General features: G+C 36.5%; 1 protein-coding gene across 35 annotated transcripts in view; it reads right to left on the bottom strand.

The window, feature by feature from the left end:
- Positions 1 to 16,097, bottom strand: part of NRXN3 (neurexin 3) — a 1,647,030-nt gene that overhangs the window by 387,898 nt on the left and 1,243,035 nt on the right. For all 35 annotated transcript variants that reach the window (XM_021099958.1, XM_021099974.1, XM_021099978.1 and 32 more), the window contains one exon: positions 86 to 267. In XM_021099958.1, coding sequence (XP_020955617.1) covers positions 86 to 267 — 182 coding nt within the window. The remainder of the gene's footprint in view (positions 1 to 85; positions 268 to 16,097) is intronic.

Here is a 16,097-nt window from a genome sequence, read left to right as displayed (position 1 = left end):
TCTAGAATGTTCCACTGCATATATCTGACTCAGCAACTCAGACACCAGGAACACAAGAGAATCCAGGCCACAGCCGTGTACTCACTATGTGAAGCTGGAGGAAGTCCCCGAGGCCTGGGGCACTGTCTATGCGCACCAAGATGCCATCCTTCACGGTGGTGCTGAAGCCAACGGCCAGGCGGTCAGAGCGTGTGCTGGGCCTGTCGTTGGCCGGCCAGGTGTAGAGGATGAGGCCTCCGCTTTTCCCAAAGATGTACGTGGCGCCAGCTGCAAAAGCAAAGAGAGAGGGAGCCATCAGGACACCGTGTCACTCATTGCCAACAGGGGGTACACAGTTGAGACTCTACACAGAGAGCCAGGGAGAGGAAACAGCCCCCACGTGCCAATATTTGAGGACTGAGAGGGATGTCATCCAAGGCTGGAAAGACAGCTGCCACCTTGAGTTAAAGATGCAGGCAAAATGAGTTAATAACAAAGCAGGTGCCAGCGAGAGACACGGCTCGTATCTTCAGATCCTGCTGCCTGAGGCCAGAGGGCAAATTACAGCTGTGTCTGAGAGCTTTGCTACATGGTGACAAAAAATGCTGCCATCTTCTTCAATCTCTGAGGACAGGCATGCCCTAGGAAACTAGTTCCCCCATCTCTTAACTGTCAGAATGTTCTGGTCAGTGGCGCTAGGAGCATTTCCAGGGCTACCTCGCAGAACTGAAGGTAATGTGGAAATCCAAAGCCATTATTCCTTTCACATCTGTACCTTCTACCACCTCCACAGAAAAGAAAGCCTGAGAAAACCAAGATACGTGACTCAAAGCATTTGCCTTTTTCACTCTATGTTGCCATTAAAAAAAAAAAAAAAAAAAGAAAAAGTGATAAAACTGAATTCCAGGGGTCTTTAAAAAACAACTCTATTTTTTTTTCCCCTAGTGATGTTATTTATCTGGTAGTCTATAATTCATTTCCAGCTCCTTTCCAGATTAAATTTCAAAAATAAGATATTGGGCAGATAGAAAAATAACTCAGTTTAATGAATTTTGATCATGACAAACCCCATCATAGTGGGTTTATCCATGTTTTAACATTTACTTGTGTTTTAGCTTTTGTAATTTATAAACCCAGGGGTTAGTAAGAATGTATTAATTTTAAAATACTTCAAAAACAAGAAGGACAAAAATGAAGAAAATATTTACACTTCATAAATTTAAAAAGTTTATTAAAAAAAAGTTTTTACATCTGAATTGAGGAAAAACATGCAGATTCAGTAGCGAGAACAGACTGCACCACTGTAGTTTTTTTTGATTGCGTGTGTATCACCCATAGTGAGCAGTTCCATATGTCACTTATCTCAAAGTTCATTGAACATCTGACACCAAGATTTTCTTGTGTGTTTCCAAGTGAATATAGTCTAATCCTTGAAACTATGTTAATGTCACATTAGACAAGCATTCCTATATATCTAGCATTTACTAAAAACCTCAAGCACTGGTCTACATTTAGTGTACACAGGATATTGGGTTGAATTATGTTGTATGAAGAAGAAATGAGTTATGCAGCTTGTTTAGAAATAATATAATAAGCTGCTATGAGGTGAGAATTAGGAGCATATGTCATATGTCATCCTTTTATTTTATTTTTTACAGCATTAAGCAAGCCACTCTGTAGTCTGAAGCATATAGAGTCTAATATGTCCTCTTTGAAAGATCACTATTCTAGCTGTTCCAATATGCTCCATTTGTGTATTGCATGTAACATAATGTTATTTTCCTTTTATGAATTTCTCAGTTCTTAAGGGGTGGTATCTGAAAAGTCCTCCATAGTCATTTGGAGAATTAGGGATTATGGAATGGAAAGTTTATGTTTAATTCCATATGCAAAACAATGCTTGTTCCCTACTATCCACAAACACCCTCAAAGCTTCTTAAAATTAGAAATGTGGATATAATGATTTACGCTTGATATCTCTCCATCTGTGAGGAATTTAGATAATTCCCTTTCCATAGATGATTACAAATGTCATCACCAGTCCCTTTATTCTTTATTTGGAAAACTGAAGGTTACTCGGTGATTAATGTATAGGATCACCTTAAATACAAATCAGCCTGTGACATTTTGGGGCAATTTATAAAATCTTACTTTATTCCACCCTAAATATGTAGCGTGTTCTGCTACAGAAATAAATTCATACCCTATCAGGAACTAATTTTGTCGCTATAAAAAAACACGTAAAAAGTTGAGAACAGCAACAGGTACTTTACAGTTTGCAAAGCCTTTTCAAATTTATTATCTGGATCTTCTCAACAGTTCTATCAAATATTTTATTTGTTAACACTATTTGGAAATAGAGACTTAAATATTTGACTTAAATAAGAGGCACTTCCTTTATGTCTTCGCCTTAACCCTCTTGCCTCCAAAAGGCTGGCTTTACTGTATGCTAATCATTGCTTAATAATATCATTCTACAATAAACTACACCAACAGTGCAAAGTTGACTGTACTTCATTCTTTTCACAGCTTTTCATAAGACCAAAAGAGAATGATAATAAAGCCACAGACCCCAAATCTGGCATGTTTTCAAAAGCTAATCTGGCTTTCTCACCACACAAATAATTTAACAAACCTTCGACTCCACTTACATTTTTTGCCCACTGTCCAGTTCAGTAATTCCCAATATAAAGAATATAAAGATGAAGAGCATTTTAAATAAATATAGAACTTCTATATATAGTGGTTAGAAAGTCACTGTGACTTCAGTTTTTAAATAAGCAAAGAACAAAACTACATCATGATGATATTAGGATAAATAGAAAATCTGATTTAAACATTATCTTTATTACTTCTTTTGTTTTGAATTTAGGGTGTCACCATGTTAGATAATTCTAACTTTACAGGGGAAAAGAGTATAAAAGGTACAAAGGCCTTGGCATGTGGCTTATTCTGCTATGTAGAAATAAATATTAAAATATATTCTTGGTACTGAATTTACCAGTAACTGTGACTAAAGACCTTGAATTCTCCCATAGTCCAATGTTGGCTTTAGAAAGGAAGTTAATTAATAGTTATAACCCTCTATTCTGATAATCTGTTATTTTTTTCTTCTTTAGTTAGCTTTGCTATCTTGCATGGCTTTTAAAGATAAATTCATGCTTTCTGTTAATTTTAATATAAAATGCCTAGAGTTCCAGGGGGAACATAGAATTATTTTGCTTTACATTTTCAAATTAAAAAGTTAATTTGTTATTTTTAAATGTGGATTACAAGCCAACTTTTGAGGAACGTCCCAGGAACCATAATACTCCTCTTTAATCCATTAAAGATTTTTACTTCTAAGCCATGCATTACCACATCACATGCTTTCCACCCTGAGAAAGAGCCTAGCAATTCTGATTGCTGGTTTCTCACTGTGCTCAGTATGCTGGGGCTAAGATCCTGCCACATTTATTAATAATCAGAACCATGTAAATTTCCTGCTTGCAAGCAGAAAGAGATTAATGCAACTGAAAAAAAAAATGCTGCAGTGGCATCTTGGCCATTTAACACTGCAGGATTTGCAAGTTTGCAAGCAGCTGAGGTTGCTTTGCTGAGTTCCAACCAATGTGGCATTTCAGGAATGGAATCTCCATACTGCCACCATTAGCCATGATAAGGTGGATACACTGTATCATCAGAAAGTCAACAAGCATGACATACTATTTAACCAACAACTTTTGTCTCCAAAGCACCCAAAACAGGTTTGGCTGTTGTTTCCACAATTGCTAGCCCTTTACTGGGATGGAGCTGACGGTGATGTTAGGAGATTATCAATAGGAATAGAATCGTGGTCCTGTTTAATATTTACATTAGATGTAAAAACAATATACATACATACATATATGTGTGTGTGTGCATACACATGTGCACGTTTGTGTGTATGTGTACATATGCATGTGTACAAAACCCACAAAAATTTAGTTAGAAAATACAACAGATTGTCTAGAATTAGTTTATTTCCCCATCAGATAATTACTGATAAAACAACTTTAGAAAAGCATTGAAATAGAACAGTTGTCTATTTAAATTAAAAAAAAATCAGCTTTTTATCTGAAATAATTTTCAGTTGATGTTAAAAATGGGAACAAGTTTGGAAGCATCTCCCAGGGGAGGCTTTAGAGAGTTAAAGAGAACTAGATAATTTACTGCTGGAAAAGTGTAGCAGGTGGAGAAATAAACTAATAAGTTTTGGCATGAAAACCATCTGGTGGTAAATCAGTATAAGAAACAAGACATCAGACCCTTCTCTGGTGCTCTATGACCACTGCTTGATAATTTAGTATAAAATATCATGGCACCAAGGTATGTCTGCCTTCCTCTATTATATCGGGTTCTTGTTCCTTATTTCTATTTTATTACTTTTTCATCAACCTTAATTCACATTTGTATTCTTTATTGTAAATTGGTAAATCCTTTTAGAAAACAGAGTACCCATGACATAAAATATATTATTCCAACAAAAATACGATACCTTTTAAAATTGTACCTCACAAAATCAAATACCTCGGAATACACCTAACCAAAGAGGTAAAGGACCTATATGCCGAGAACTATAAAACCTTAATCAAAGAAATCAAAGAAGATGTAAAAAAATGGAAAGATATTCCATGTTCCTGGATTGGAAAAATCAATATTGTGAAAATGGCCATCCTACCCAAAGCAATCTACAGATTCAATGCAATCCCTATCAAATTACCCATGACATTTTTCACAGAACTAGAACAAACAATCCAAACATTTATATGGAACAACAAAAGACCCAGAATCGCCAAAGCAATCCTGAGAAACAAAAACCAAGCAGGAGGCATAACTCTCCCAGACTTCAAGAAATACTACAAAGCCACAGTCATCAAAACAGTGTGGTACTGGTATCAAAACAGACAGACAGACCAATGGAACAGAATAGAGAATCTGGAAATTAACCCTGACACCTATGGTCAATTAATCTTTGACAAGGGAGGCAAGAACATCAAATGGGAAAAGGAAAGTCTATTCAGCAAGCATTGCTGGGAAACCTGGACAGCTGCATGCAAAGCAATGAAACTAGAACACACCCTCACACCATGCACAAAAATAAACTCCAAATGGCTGAAAGACTTAAATATACGACAGGACACCATCAAACTCCTAGAAGAAAACATAGGCAAAACACTCTCTGACATCAACATCATGAATATTTTCTCAGGTCAGTCTCCCAAAGCAATAGAAACTAGAGCAAAAATAAACCCATGGGACCTCATCAAACTGAAAAGCTTTTGCACAGCAAAGGAAACCCAAAAGAAAACAAAAAGACAACTTACAGAATGGGAGAAAATAGTTTCAAATGATGCAACTGACAAGGGCTTAATCTCTAGAATATACAAGCAACTTATACAACTCAACAGCAAAAAAACCAATCAATCAATGGAAAAATGGGCAAAAGACCTGAATAGACATTTCTCCAAGGAAGATATACAGATGGCCAACAAACACATGAAAAAATGCTCAACATCGCTGATTATAAGAGAAATGCAAATCAAAACTACCATGAGATACCACCTCACACCAGTCAGAATGGCCATCATTCATAAATCCACAAATAACAAGTGCTGGAGGGGCTGTGGAGAAAAGGGAACCCTCCTGCACTGCTGGTGGGAATGTAAACTGGTACAGCCACTATGGAGAACAGTTTGGAGATACCTTAGAAATCTATACATAGAACTTCCATATGACCCTGCAATCCCACTCTTGGGCATCTATCCGGACAAAGCTCTACTTAAAAGAGACACATGCACCCGCATGTTCATTGCAGCACTATTCACAATAGCCAGGACATGGAAACAATCCAAATGTCCATCGACAGAGGATTGGATTCGGAAGATGTGGTATATATACACGATGGAATACTACTCAGCCATAAAAAAGGATGACATCATGCCATTTGCAGCAACATGGATGGAACTAGAGAATCTCATACTGAGTGAAATGAGCCAGAAAGACAAAGACAAATACCATATGACATCACTTATAACTGGAATCTAATATCCAGCACAAATGAACATCTCCTCAGAAAAGAAAATCAATCATGGACTTGGAGAAGAGACTTGTGGTTGCCTGATGGGAGGGGGAGGGAGTGGGAGGGATTGGGAGCTTGGGCTTATCAGTCACAACGTAGAATAGATTTACAAGGAGATCCCGCTGAATAGCATTGAGAACTATGTCTAGATACTCATGTTGCAACAGAAGAAATGGTGGGGGAAAAACTGTAATTGTAATGTATACATGTAAGGATAACCTGACCCCCTTGCTGTACAGTGGGAAAATAAAATTAAAAAAAAAAAAAAAAAAAAAAAAAAAAAAAAAAATAAAAATACCTATGCCAAAACAAAAAACAAAAAACAAAAAAAAAAAAAAAATATATTATTCCAGTAGATGCAGCTATTGTTATTAATTTAAAATTATCTTTGATTCATGTAAATTACCACACAGATAGTAAAACCAAAATGGAAAGACTTTGAAAATGACAAATTCCTCTTCTAGCAAATGAAGATAAAGATCAAGGATCTTGTAATAACTGATGACCTGAAAAACAGTTTCTAAATTTCTTTTACATATTTAGTTTGCTCTGTGGTTCCCCCTCATGCACACCCCTGGCTCTTTTGGGAGTGTTTCTACCAGCAGGGCCTTATTATTTTCATTGCTTTGGATGGTGTTCAAATTGCTTTCCTTGGGAGTATCGCATTTGCTGTCTCTTTCCCCCATGCCCACTGAAGTATTAATAGCAAATAATTTTGTTACTGTTTTAATAGAAAAGAAACTGGGGGCTCAAAGAGATTAAATGACTTGATTTGGTGTTAAGTGGTGGAAGGGAGAGTAGAACCAGAACTTCCTTTTCTAGTTTCTGCCTTCTTCTCTCCTCCTCACGGTGTCCCGCTTACCCATGGCAGGGACGTAACTTCCCTAAAGGAATTCCTGGAGACCAAGAATTCAAGAGGGAGAAGCGGAGGGTGAACAACAGATGAAAACACCAAACAGCAAAATCTCTGCATTACAGCGGGAGCCACAGGGGAATATAAAATAAGTGATACAGATTTTAGAAACAGCCAAGCAATGTATTTATTTAACGGATGGTTTATGATGATCTATTTTGTCTACTCTGGAAATTTTAAAGTAAACACCAAAACCGATGATAAGCTAGCCTTCAATAAAGCAAAACTGAAGGGACCGAACATTAAGAGAGAAATTTCACCTACTTTAAAGAACATCCTTTATCTTTGGTAAAGAAATGATCAGATTTACTGCTCAGCTAACTGAGAAACTGACAACATTACCTGAGTCGAATACATCATCAGGGAGATCCAAGCCCGATTTCTTAAAGGATGCTCAGGCAAGGTAAGGGCTCTCTCTATGTGGGACCATTTCTTCCCTTTTTTTTTTTTTGGTTCACAAATGTTTATGGCAGGATAATTTAGAATAGACAAAAAGTGGAAACAATCCAAATGTCCATCAACGGGTAAGTGGATTGATAAAATGCATATCTATATAACAAAATACTATTCAGCATAAAAAGTAGTACCAAACAGGCTACAACATGGGTGCATCTTGAAAATATGCTAAGTGAAAGAAGTCAGTCCCAAAGGACAGCATCCTGGATGATGGCATTTGTATGAAATGTCCAGAATTGGCATAACCATAGAGACAGAAAGCCACCAATATGCTGCAGTTGGGGGAAAGGGGAATTGATGTGGTGAACTCTGTGAATATACTAAAAACCACTTTAAATGGGTGAAAAGTATGCTACATGAATTATATCTCAAATCTGCTATTAAAAAAAGAAATATAGGAGTTCCCGTTGTGGCGCAGAGGAATCGAATCCAACTAGAAACCATGAGGTTGAGGGTTTGATCTCTGGCCTCGCTCAGTGGGTTAAGGATCCAGTGTTGCCGTGAGCTGTGGTGTAGGTCACAGACATGGCTCGGATCCTGCATTGCTGTGGCTCTGGCGTAGGCTGGCGTCGGTAGCTCTGATTGGACCCCTAGCCTGGGAACCTCCATATGCCATGTGTGTGGCCTTAAAAAGACAAAAAGATAAAAAAAAATATCTACCCATTTTTAAAGTTTGAACCTTATTTAAATAATATTTTAAAAAATTATGAACACCCTAAGATACTATGAAATAAGAATATTTAACTAGATGTTTGATTACATTAAGAAATTATGAGAGATAATCATGATAAAAAATTTACAAGTGAGATGATGTCTGGGATTTGCTTCAAGTAATGGTGCAAAGGAGAGGTGATAATCCAGATAAAACTAAGTTGCCCATGTCTTGATAACTGTTGACTATTGAGTTTATTTTTCTCTCTACCCCAGATAGAGACCCCTGTGATGCTGTGTGGCCCGGGGCAGTCCCAACCCTCTCTGTGCCTCAGAGTGCAGGAACGTACTCAGTCAGTCTCCCAGTTCCCCTGGTGCTGTCTCCATTGGCTCCCACCTCCCTGACACCTTTCCTTATAGAAGCTCAGGTTCTACCTTTTGCACACTTCGCCAAGTTTTAACCAGTTTCCTGTTGCTCTGTGCAGACACTCTCAACCCTACCTTGAGTCTTTCCTTCTGCCCACCTCCCTCCAAAATCGAGTTCACAGTTATTTGTCGACCTGACGAATATTCAAAGTATGCCTGCTGGCACATGCACTGGAGACCTGGAGGGACAACATGCCCAGGTCCAAGGTGCAGTGGGGGCTGGGAAGTTTGGAAAAGCAGTGAACCATTTAAGGACAGAGGCAACTCTGGATGCAAGAGAGCCTGCTCACCGAAGGTGAAGGCTTCCGGAGGGATCGATGCCCGAAGAAATGCCTGGCTCAATCTCAGAGAAGTCTTCAGTGCCCCAGCATTGGACTCCATGTCTGTGTGCTCAGCATGCTACTGGCTCCCACACGTGCCTTTTTTGGAACACTCTGCATTTTCTGAGTCCAGGTAGAGAGAGCTTTGAGGCCACCTCCACCCAAACCCCAGGAAGAGTGCATAGCACCTCCTGTCCCTCGCATTACCCCCTTGCCTCGGCACCTCTTCCGCTTTCTTAAAGAAAGAAGGATTAAGACCAAAGGGCATTAAGCCATTAAATGCAGAAGCAACATTTCAGAGTGTACCCCTCTATTAGAGACAGATTATACAATGCTTTATACATTGAAATTGACCTAGAAATAAAGCTTCCAGAGACATACTTGAATTTCCTTTTGTTTAAAAGTATTTTCATAAGCTCATTTTTTTTTTCCTTTGGGGCAAATATTTCTTTCACAAAGCTTTGGTAGTGCTTTACAATGCTAACTATAATACTAAATACTAGTGTTAATAATCATAATAGCCACACATATGAATCACTTATTATATAGTATAGTATACAATAATATTTCAAATTCCTATGCCTTTCACTTCAGACGTTGTTGCTGTATTAGTTAGTTAGGGCTGCCATAACAAGGTACCACAGACTAGGTGACTTAAAAAACAGAAATTTACTCTCTTACTTTTCTGGAGGCTAGAATTTTGAGATCAAAGTGTCAGCAGGGTTGGTTTCTTCAAGGCCTCTCTCCTTGGCCTGAAAATGGCCTTCTCCCTGTGTCATCACAAGCCTACCCTCTGTATCCATCTGCATCCTAACTTCCTCTTCTCATAAGGACACCATTCCTATTGGATTAGAGCCCACCCTAACGACCTCATTTAAACTCAATTACCTCTTTAGAGACTCTATTTCCAAATTACAGTTACATTCTATGCTGTACTAGGGGTTATAACTTCAACATACAAATTTTGAGGGGACACAATTCAGACCATAACAGTCACTATTTCAGTTTTAAAGATGAGGAAAAGTATAGAATAAGGTTAAAGCAAAACAAAACAAACAAAAAAACTAGACCCAAGATCTAAAGGAATCAGGGATTTAATCCAGATCTATCCAATTTAACAATCCACATTTTTTTTTATTATTTTGCCAAGCTGTATCCCTAACATGTTTCCTTTTACTTTACCTAGGTAGCTGCATGGGGTGAGGACAGTGATGGAGAGAAGACAGTGGCTTGCTAATATGGGGCAAACAAATAAAATCAAAGAAACAACAGCAAACAAGATTGAAACTCAATTCCCACACAGTGGAAATGGCAGTTGATGGCTGATCATTCTGATCATTTCAACTTTCTTAAATGACACTGGCTTATTTAATAGGAAGCTGTCCTCTATCAAGTATATAAGGCAAGGTCAGACAATAGCTGACTCCTGACTAATTACACAACACTCACAAAACTCTAAATTACGAAGGGTGGACTCTATAATAAGGTTTATTTTAGAGATTAAACCTCAGACAACTTAACATAATCAAGCTAGTTTCTTCTTCTTCTTTTCTTTTTCTTTTTTTTTTTTTGGTCTTTTTAGGGGCTGTGGATTCGGAGCTGCAGCCACCAGCCTACACCACAACCGCAGCAACTACGGGATCTGAGCTGCATCTGTGACCTACATCAAGGCTCACTGCAATGCCAGATCCCCCCCCTCCTCTGAGCGAGGCTAGGGATTGAACCTACATCCTCACGGATACTAGTCGGATTCATTACCACTGAGTCAAGATGGGAACTCCACCAAGCTAATTTCTTATATAGCAAAACAAAATAAACCCTAGAATTGCCCAGCATTCTGGTTTTAAGAAAGCAAATACTGTTTTATTGTCAAACAAAATAAAAATCCACAACTCTTCTGAACCATGAGCTCTTGAAGGACAGGGTTGTTTAATTTATTTCTCTATCAACACTATGAATGCTCAGGAAAGAAATGCTGCTGAATTAATCAATAAAACTTGGCTTACCTATACTTTCATATCTTCACACTGTCATTCAGGCATCTGCCCATTAATCCATCTCAGATTTTTGTCATTTCATCTCAATGTAGAAATATTTTATAAATACTCATCAATTAGGATTCACAACATCTCCTACGACGGAGTAGCTTCCAATTTATAAAAGAAATCTAACTGCAAAGACATGTGAATGATTTTTCTTGGGTGAATTTTTGGCAGGCAGAGATAAGAAAATCACACCCACTTTTAGTCAAATTGTTTTATGTTACCCTTCAGTTCCTAAATTACATCGAAAACTGTTTTTAGTATATGTATTTCATATATACATACATATTATATGCATATAAATATATCTCAGATTTGACAAGAATACACACTAGAAAAGCAAAGTAACATATTTAAGAATCGCAATGTTATCACTCTGTTTTACAGAGTAGTAACTAAGTGCAAAGGCTGTATGTACATTTTGTCCTTAGGCAAAATATAAATGAATGAAAAGAAAAATAAAAATGATCATTTTATAATTATTCATCAGCTTCTTCTGTAGCAGTTTTTTTGGAAACTTATTCCATCTGATGACATCTCTTGGGACATAGTTAGAATAAAAGGGAGGTTCGAAGTGCCTTTATCTGCCTCCTTTTCCTCCTTTTATTCCATAGCTTTGAAATGCCTTCTATAATAAGAGTAATCAAGGGATTTCCAAGTACTAAGAGTATTCTGTGAAAAAAAGAAAAAACAGACGAAGAGTAGTTGCTTATTTCCAGTGCTTTGCTTTAAATTCCTGATTTATATGGACTTCACACTTTCAAGGGGCCAGGGAATATAAACAGATGACTCTGTGGTATTGGTGGTTCTACTTCATAAAACCTGAAAAAGTTGGCTAATGTTTTTAAGAATAATGACTCTTGCTTCTATGAGACACATAGCTCTTAATCATAGAACCCATGCCCGAGTTAGGCAAAAGGAAGAAACTTCAACTATTAAGGTCTCTTCTCTCTATCTATCACAATCATTTATCTTCACTGTGCCCCAGCTGCCCAATGATTGAGAAGGTGGTAGTACCTCTCCTACCCACACACACCTCAGAAAATTGGAGGAAGGATCAAAATAACTATCAGGTATAATACACAGAACTCTCGCAATAGTTCAATAGTTCCATTTTAAAGTGATCACCTAAAAGTGAAGGGACTCCCCAAAGTTACTGTATCTGTAGGAGAATTCCATTCCTTTAGATGCCCAGCATATCTTCTCCCTTTATCTTGACACATTAAGCCACTTCAAATGGAAATTGCTGTTTCCTCCCAAACTAATCCTGTGATTTGACAGCTGGTTAGCTAAGTAAGGCATAGTACGTAATTAACCCCAGTTGGACCAATCAGAGCCTATCACTAAATTTTTTTGTAACCCAGAGCCAGAAAAACACTCTGTTAAGTCCTCCTTCAGTGATAAAGTTATGCCACGAGAGGCACACAGCTGCCATGGCCATATGTCCCACCATGGGAAAGGCCCAAAGGGTGAAGTCAAACTGTTGAGTCAAGTGTTGGACACAGAGAGAAAATCTTATTTTTTGAGTACTTGGGTTTTAATGGTTCCATGTTGTGAAGCTGTGCCTTGGTCTTATATGAAATTCTCAGTAGCTTTTTTTTTTTTTTTCAGTAACTTTTTTAGTCTAAGCTAGTTCATATTTTGCCCCTCACAACTAAACGAGACCTGGATAGTAACAAACTCTTAATAATTATCACAGTGCCTGGAACATGCAGGGACACAAAGCTTGTTAAGTGAATTAGCAAAGAATGGCCAAGATGAGGAACTGATGAGTTACCAAGGAATCTAAATCTAACTTTAATCTAAGCAAAGGCATCCATTCAATAATTCATATTCATTTCAAATGGGAGCACTTGGAAAACTAGTCATCTTCTTGCAGACAAAGAAATCCTTAATGATTTTCATAATCAGGTTATATATATAAACTATAGGACGATAATAGGACTATATTTACTAGTCCTATAAACTGCAGATAAAGCTTTACTCAGAAGAAAATGCCTGAGATGATAATAAAGGAAATAAACATGAGTGAACTGAACTTTCAACTTAAGGCACTATTAGAAAATAAAATAGAATTAATATCTCATATGTAATGAGTAATAAAAGCTGAAATTTACCTAACATATTTTTAAAATAATAGTTAAAAACTCCTAGGCGTGCTGTTTATTGATTGATTGATTTGGCCATGCCTGCGGCATGCTAAAGTTCCTGGGCCAGGGATCAAAGCTGAGCCACAGCAGTGACAATGCTAAGTCCTTAATCTCTATGTCACCAGGTAACTCCACAAAATTTGCAGTTTAAAATGGTTCACCCCTAAATAGCTGGAAATAAGAAAAACCAAAAGAGAAAAAATTGAATAATAGAAATTATAAAGGAAGTGTAACTATAGCTATAGGAAATACTAAAAATATAAAAGAATATTTCACACAATTTTAGAGAAATATATTTGAAAACTGAGGAAATTAATCATTTCTAGGAAAAATAATTTGCAAAAGGTTTCTAAGAAAAAGTAGAAACACTCAATAGACTAAATGACCACAGAAACCATTGGAAAGGTAATTCAAATTCTACTGTTTAAAAGATACAGGCCTTGATGAATTTATGGGTAGGTTTTATCCAAATTTCAAAGAAAAGATAATTCACAAATTATTCAAATTATTACCAGACTACAGGCAAGGTTAGATATCTCCCCCAATAAATTTATAAATCTAGCAAAATCTTAATACCAACATCTGAAAAATCTACAGCATAAAGACGGAACAAAACATTTTAGACTAATTGCGCTTGTGAATATTGATTCATGTTTCTTTCTGAATAGACTTTAATGGTATATTAAAAAAATAATACACCATTCCAGGAATAGGAGAAATAATGTATTTCAACAAAAAGGTATCTATTAGCAAAATTCATTGCATAACCTAGTTTACTTAGAATTAGAATTTTGTCCCCCCCCAAAAAAAACTTGAAAAAATTCAGCAGCCATTACTTCAATACTCCAAGTAAAATAATAATTGAAAAAAGTGTACTAAATGAGATAGAGACTATCAAAAACAAACTGCAGCATCGTATTAAATAATAAAATTATATAGCCTTTGCCATTAAAATCAGGAAGATCCTGATGTTCATTATCGCCATATTATTCAACAATATTTTCTAAGTGCTTACTAAACCAACAAAACGATAAAATGAAATAAGTTGTAAAATATGGGAACTAATACAATAACATTTAAAAGACATGATTGAATACATAAAATCCTAAACAACCCTTCTAAAATCTTAAAATTAATAAGATCAATTGAAAAGTTGGTCCAATAAATATAAATACACAAAAATCAATAGCTTATCACCCTTGGATAGATGGTCAAATGATTTTCAGCAAGGGTGCCAAGACCATTCAATGAAGAAATGACCATCTTTTCGATAAATGATGCTGGGAAAACGAAATACCGTATGCAAAAGAATGAAGATAGGTGCTTACCTTACACTGTATTAAAAAATTAATTCAAAATGCATCAAAGACCTAAGAGTAAGAGCTAAAACTATAAAATTCTTGGAAGAAAACATTAAGGAAAAAGCTCAGGACCTGGAATTTAGAAACAAGTTTTTGGATATGACACCAAAAGAACAGGCACAAAAGAAAGAAATAGAGGCATTCCTGTTGTGGCTCAGTGGAAATAAACCTGACTAGTATCCATAAGGATGCAAGTTTGATCCCTGGCCTTGCTCAGTGGGTAAAGGATCCAGCATTGCTTTGAGCTGTGGTGTAGGTCACAGACTTGGCTTGGATCCCACAGTTGCTGTGGCTGGTGGCTGCAGCTCCAGGGAATTTCCATATGCTGTATGTGCAGCCTTAAAGAGAAAAAAACAAAACGAAGCAAACAAAAAAATTAAAGTAGATAAGTTGGACTTCAAAATTAAAAATCTTGAACATTAAAGGGTACTATCCACAGATTGAAAAAGTAACTGACAAAACAGAAACAAATATTTGCAAATCATATATCTGATATGGAATTAATATCCAGAATATATAAAGTGTTCCTACAACTCAACAACAACAAATAACCTAATTAAAATATGGGCAAAGAGCTTGACTAGATATTTCTCCAAAGAAGGTATACAGATGCCAAGAAGCACATGAAAAGATCCTCAACATCGCTAATCATTAGGGAAATGCAAATTGAAATCACAATGAGATATCACTACATACTCATCAGGATGGCTATTACCAAAATAACAGAAAACAAGTGTTGACTTTTGGAGATATGGAGAAATTAGAACTAAGATGTGGAGAATTGGAACTCTTTTGCACTGCTAGTGGGAACGTAAAGTGGCATAACCACTATGGAAAACAGTATGACGCTTTTTCAAAGTTAAATGTAGAACTACCATGTGACCCAGGAATTTCATTTCTAAGTACATAACCAAAAGAACTGAAAGTAAAGACTCAATCAGACATTGTATACCAATGTTCATAGTAGTATTATTCATAATAGCCAAGAAGTGGTAACAACCCAGCTGTCTACTGACAGGTGAATAGATAAATAAAATAATGGTATACACACAATGGAATATTATTCAGCTTTGAAAAGGAATGGAATTCTGATATTTACTTGAAGATATTATGTTAAGTGAAATAAGCCAAATACAAAAGAACAGACGTTGCATAATTTTACGTACATGAGATACCTAGAATATTCAAGTTCATAAGACAGAAAGTGAAACAGTGGTTATTAAGGGCTGGGGAAGAGAGGGAATGGGAAATTATTGCTTGGTGGGCACAGTTTCAGTTTGGGGTGAGGAAAATATTTTGGAGATGGAGGTGATGGTTGCAATATGAATGCACTTAATGCCACAGAATGATATAATTTAAAATGGTTAAAATAGTACTTTTCATTATGTATACACTACCACAATGAAAAAAAAAAAGATAGCTCACTTCACTTTAATAGTATCAATTGCCAGACTGAAATGACAGGGGAAAAAAACCCAACCACAAACACACAAATCTATAAAACAGCTTGAAATAATGCAACAAGAAAGCTACACACAGACAAACTATATAAAGGAAACTATAATTTTTGGAGTCTGTAAAACATGTCCATATATATGGAGATACATATGATGTTACTGGATAGGAAAAATATGAATATGTCAATAAACATGTTAATCTTTAAGATACCTCTAAACAGAATTTCAATTTATTTTGAGGT

The sequence above is a fragment of the Sus scrofa genome, chromosome 7 (genome assembly GCF_000003025.6).
Source record: "Sus scrofa isolate TJ Tabasco breed Duroc chromosome 7, Sscrofa11.1, whole genome shotgun sequence".
NCBI lineage: Eukaryota > Metazoa > Chordata > Mammalia > Artiodactyla > Suidae > Sus > Sus scrofa.
This window is presented reverse-complemented; position numbering and strand designations above follow the sequence as displayed.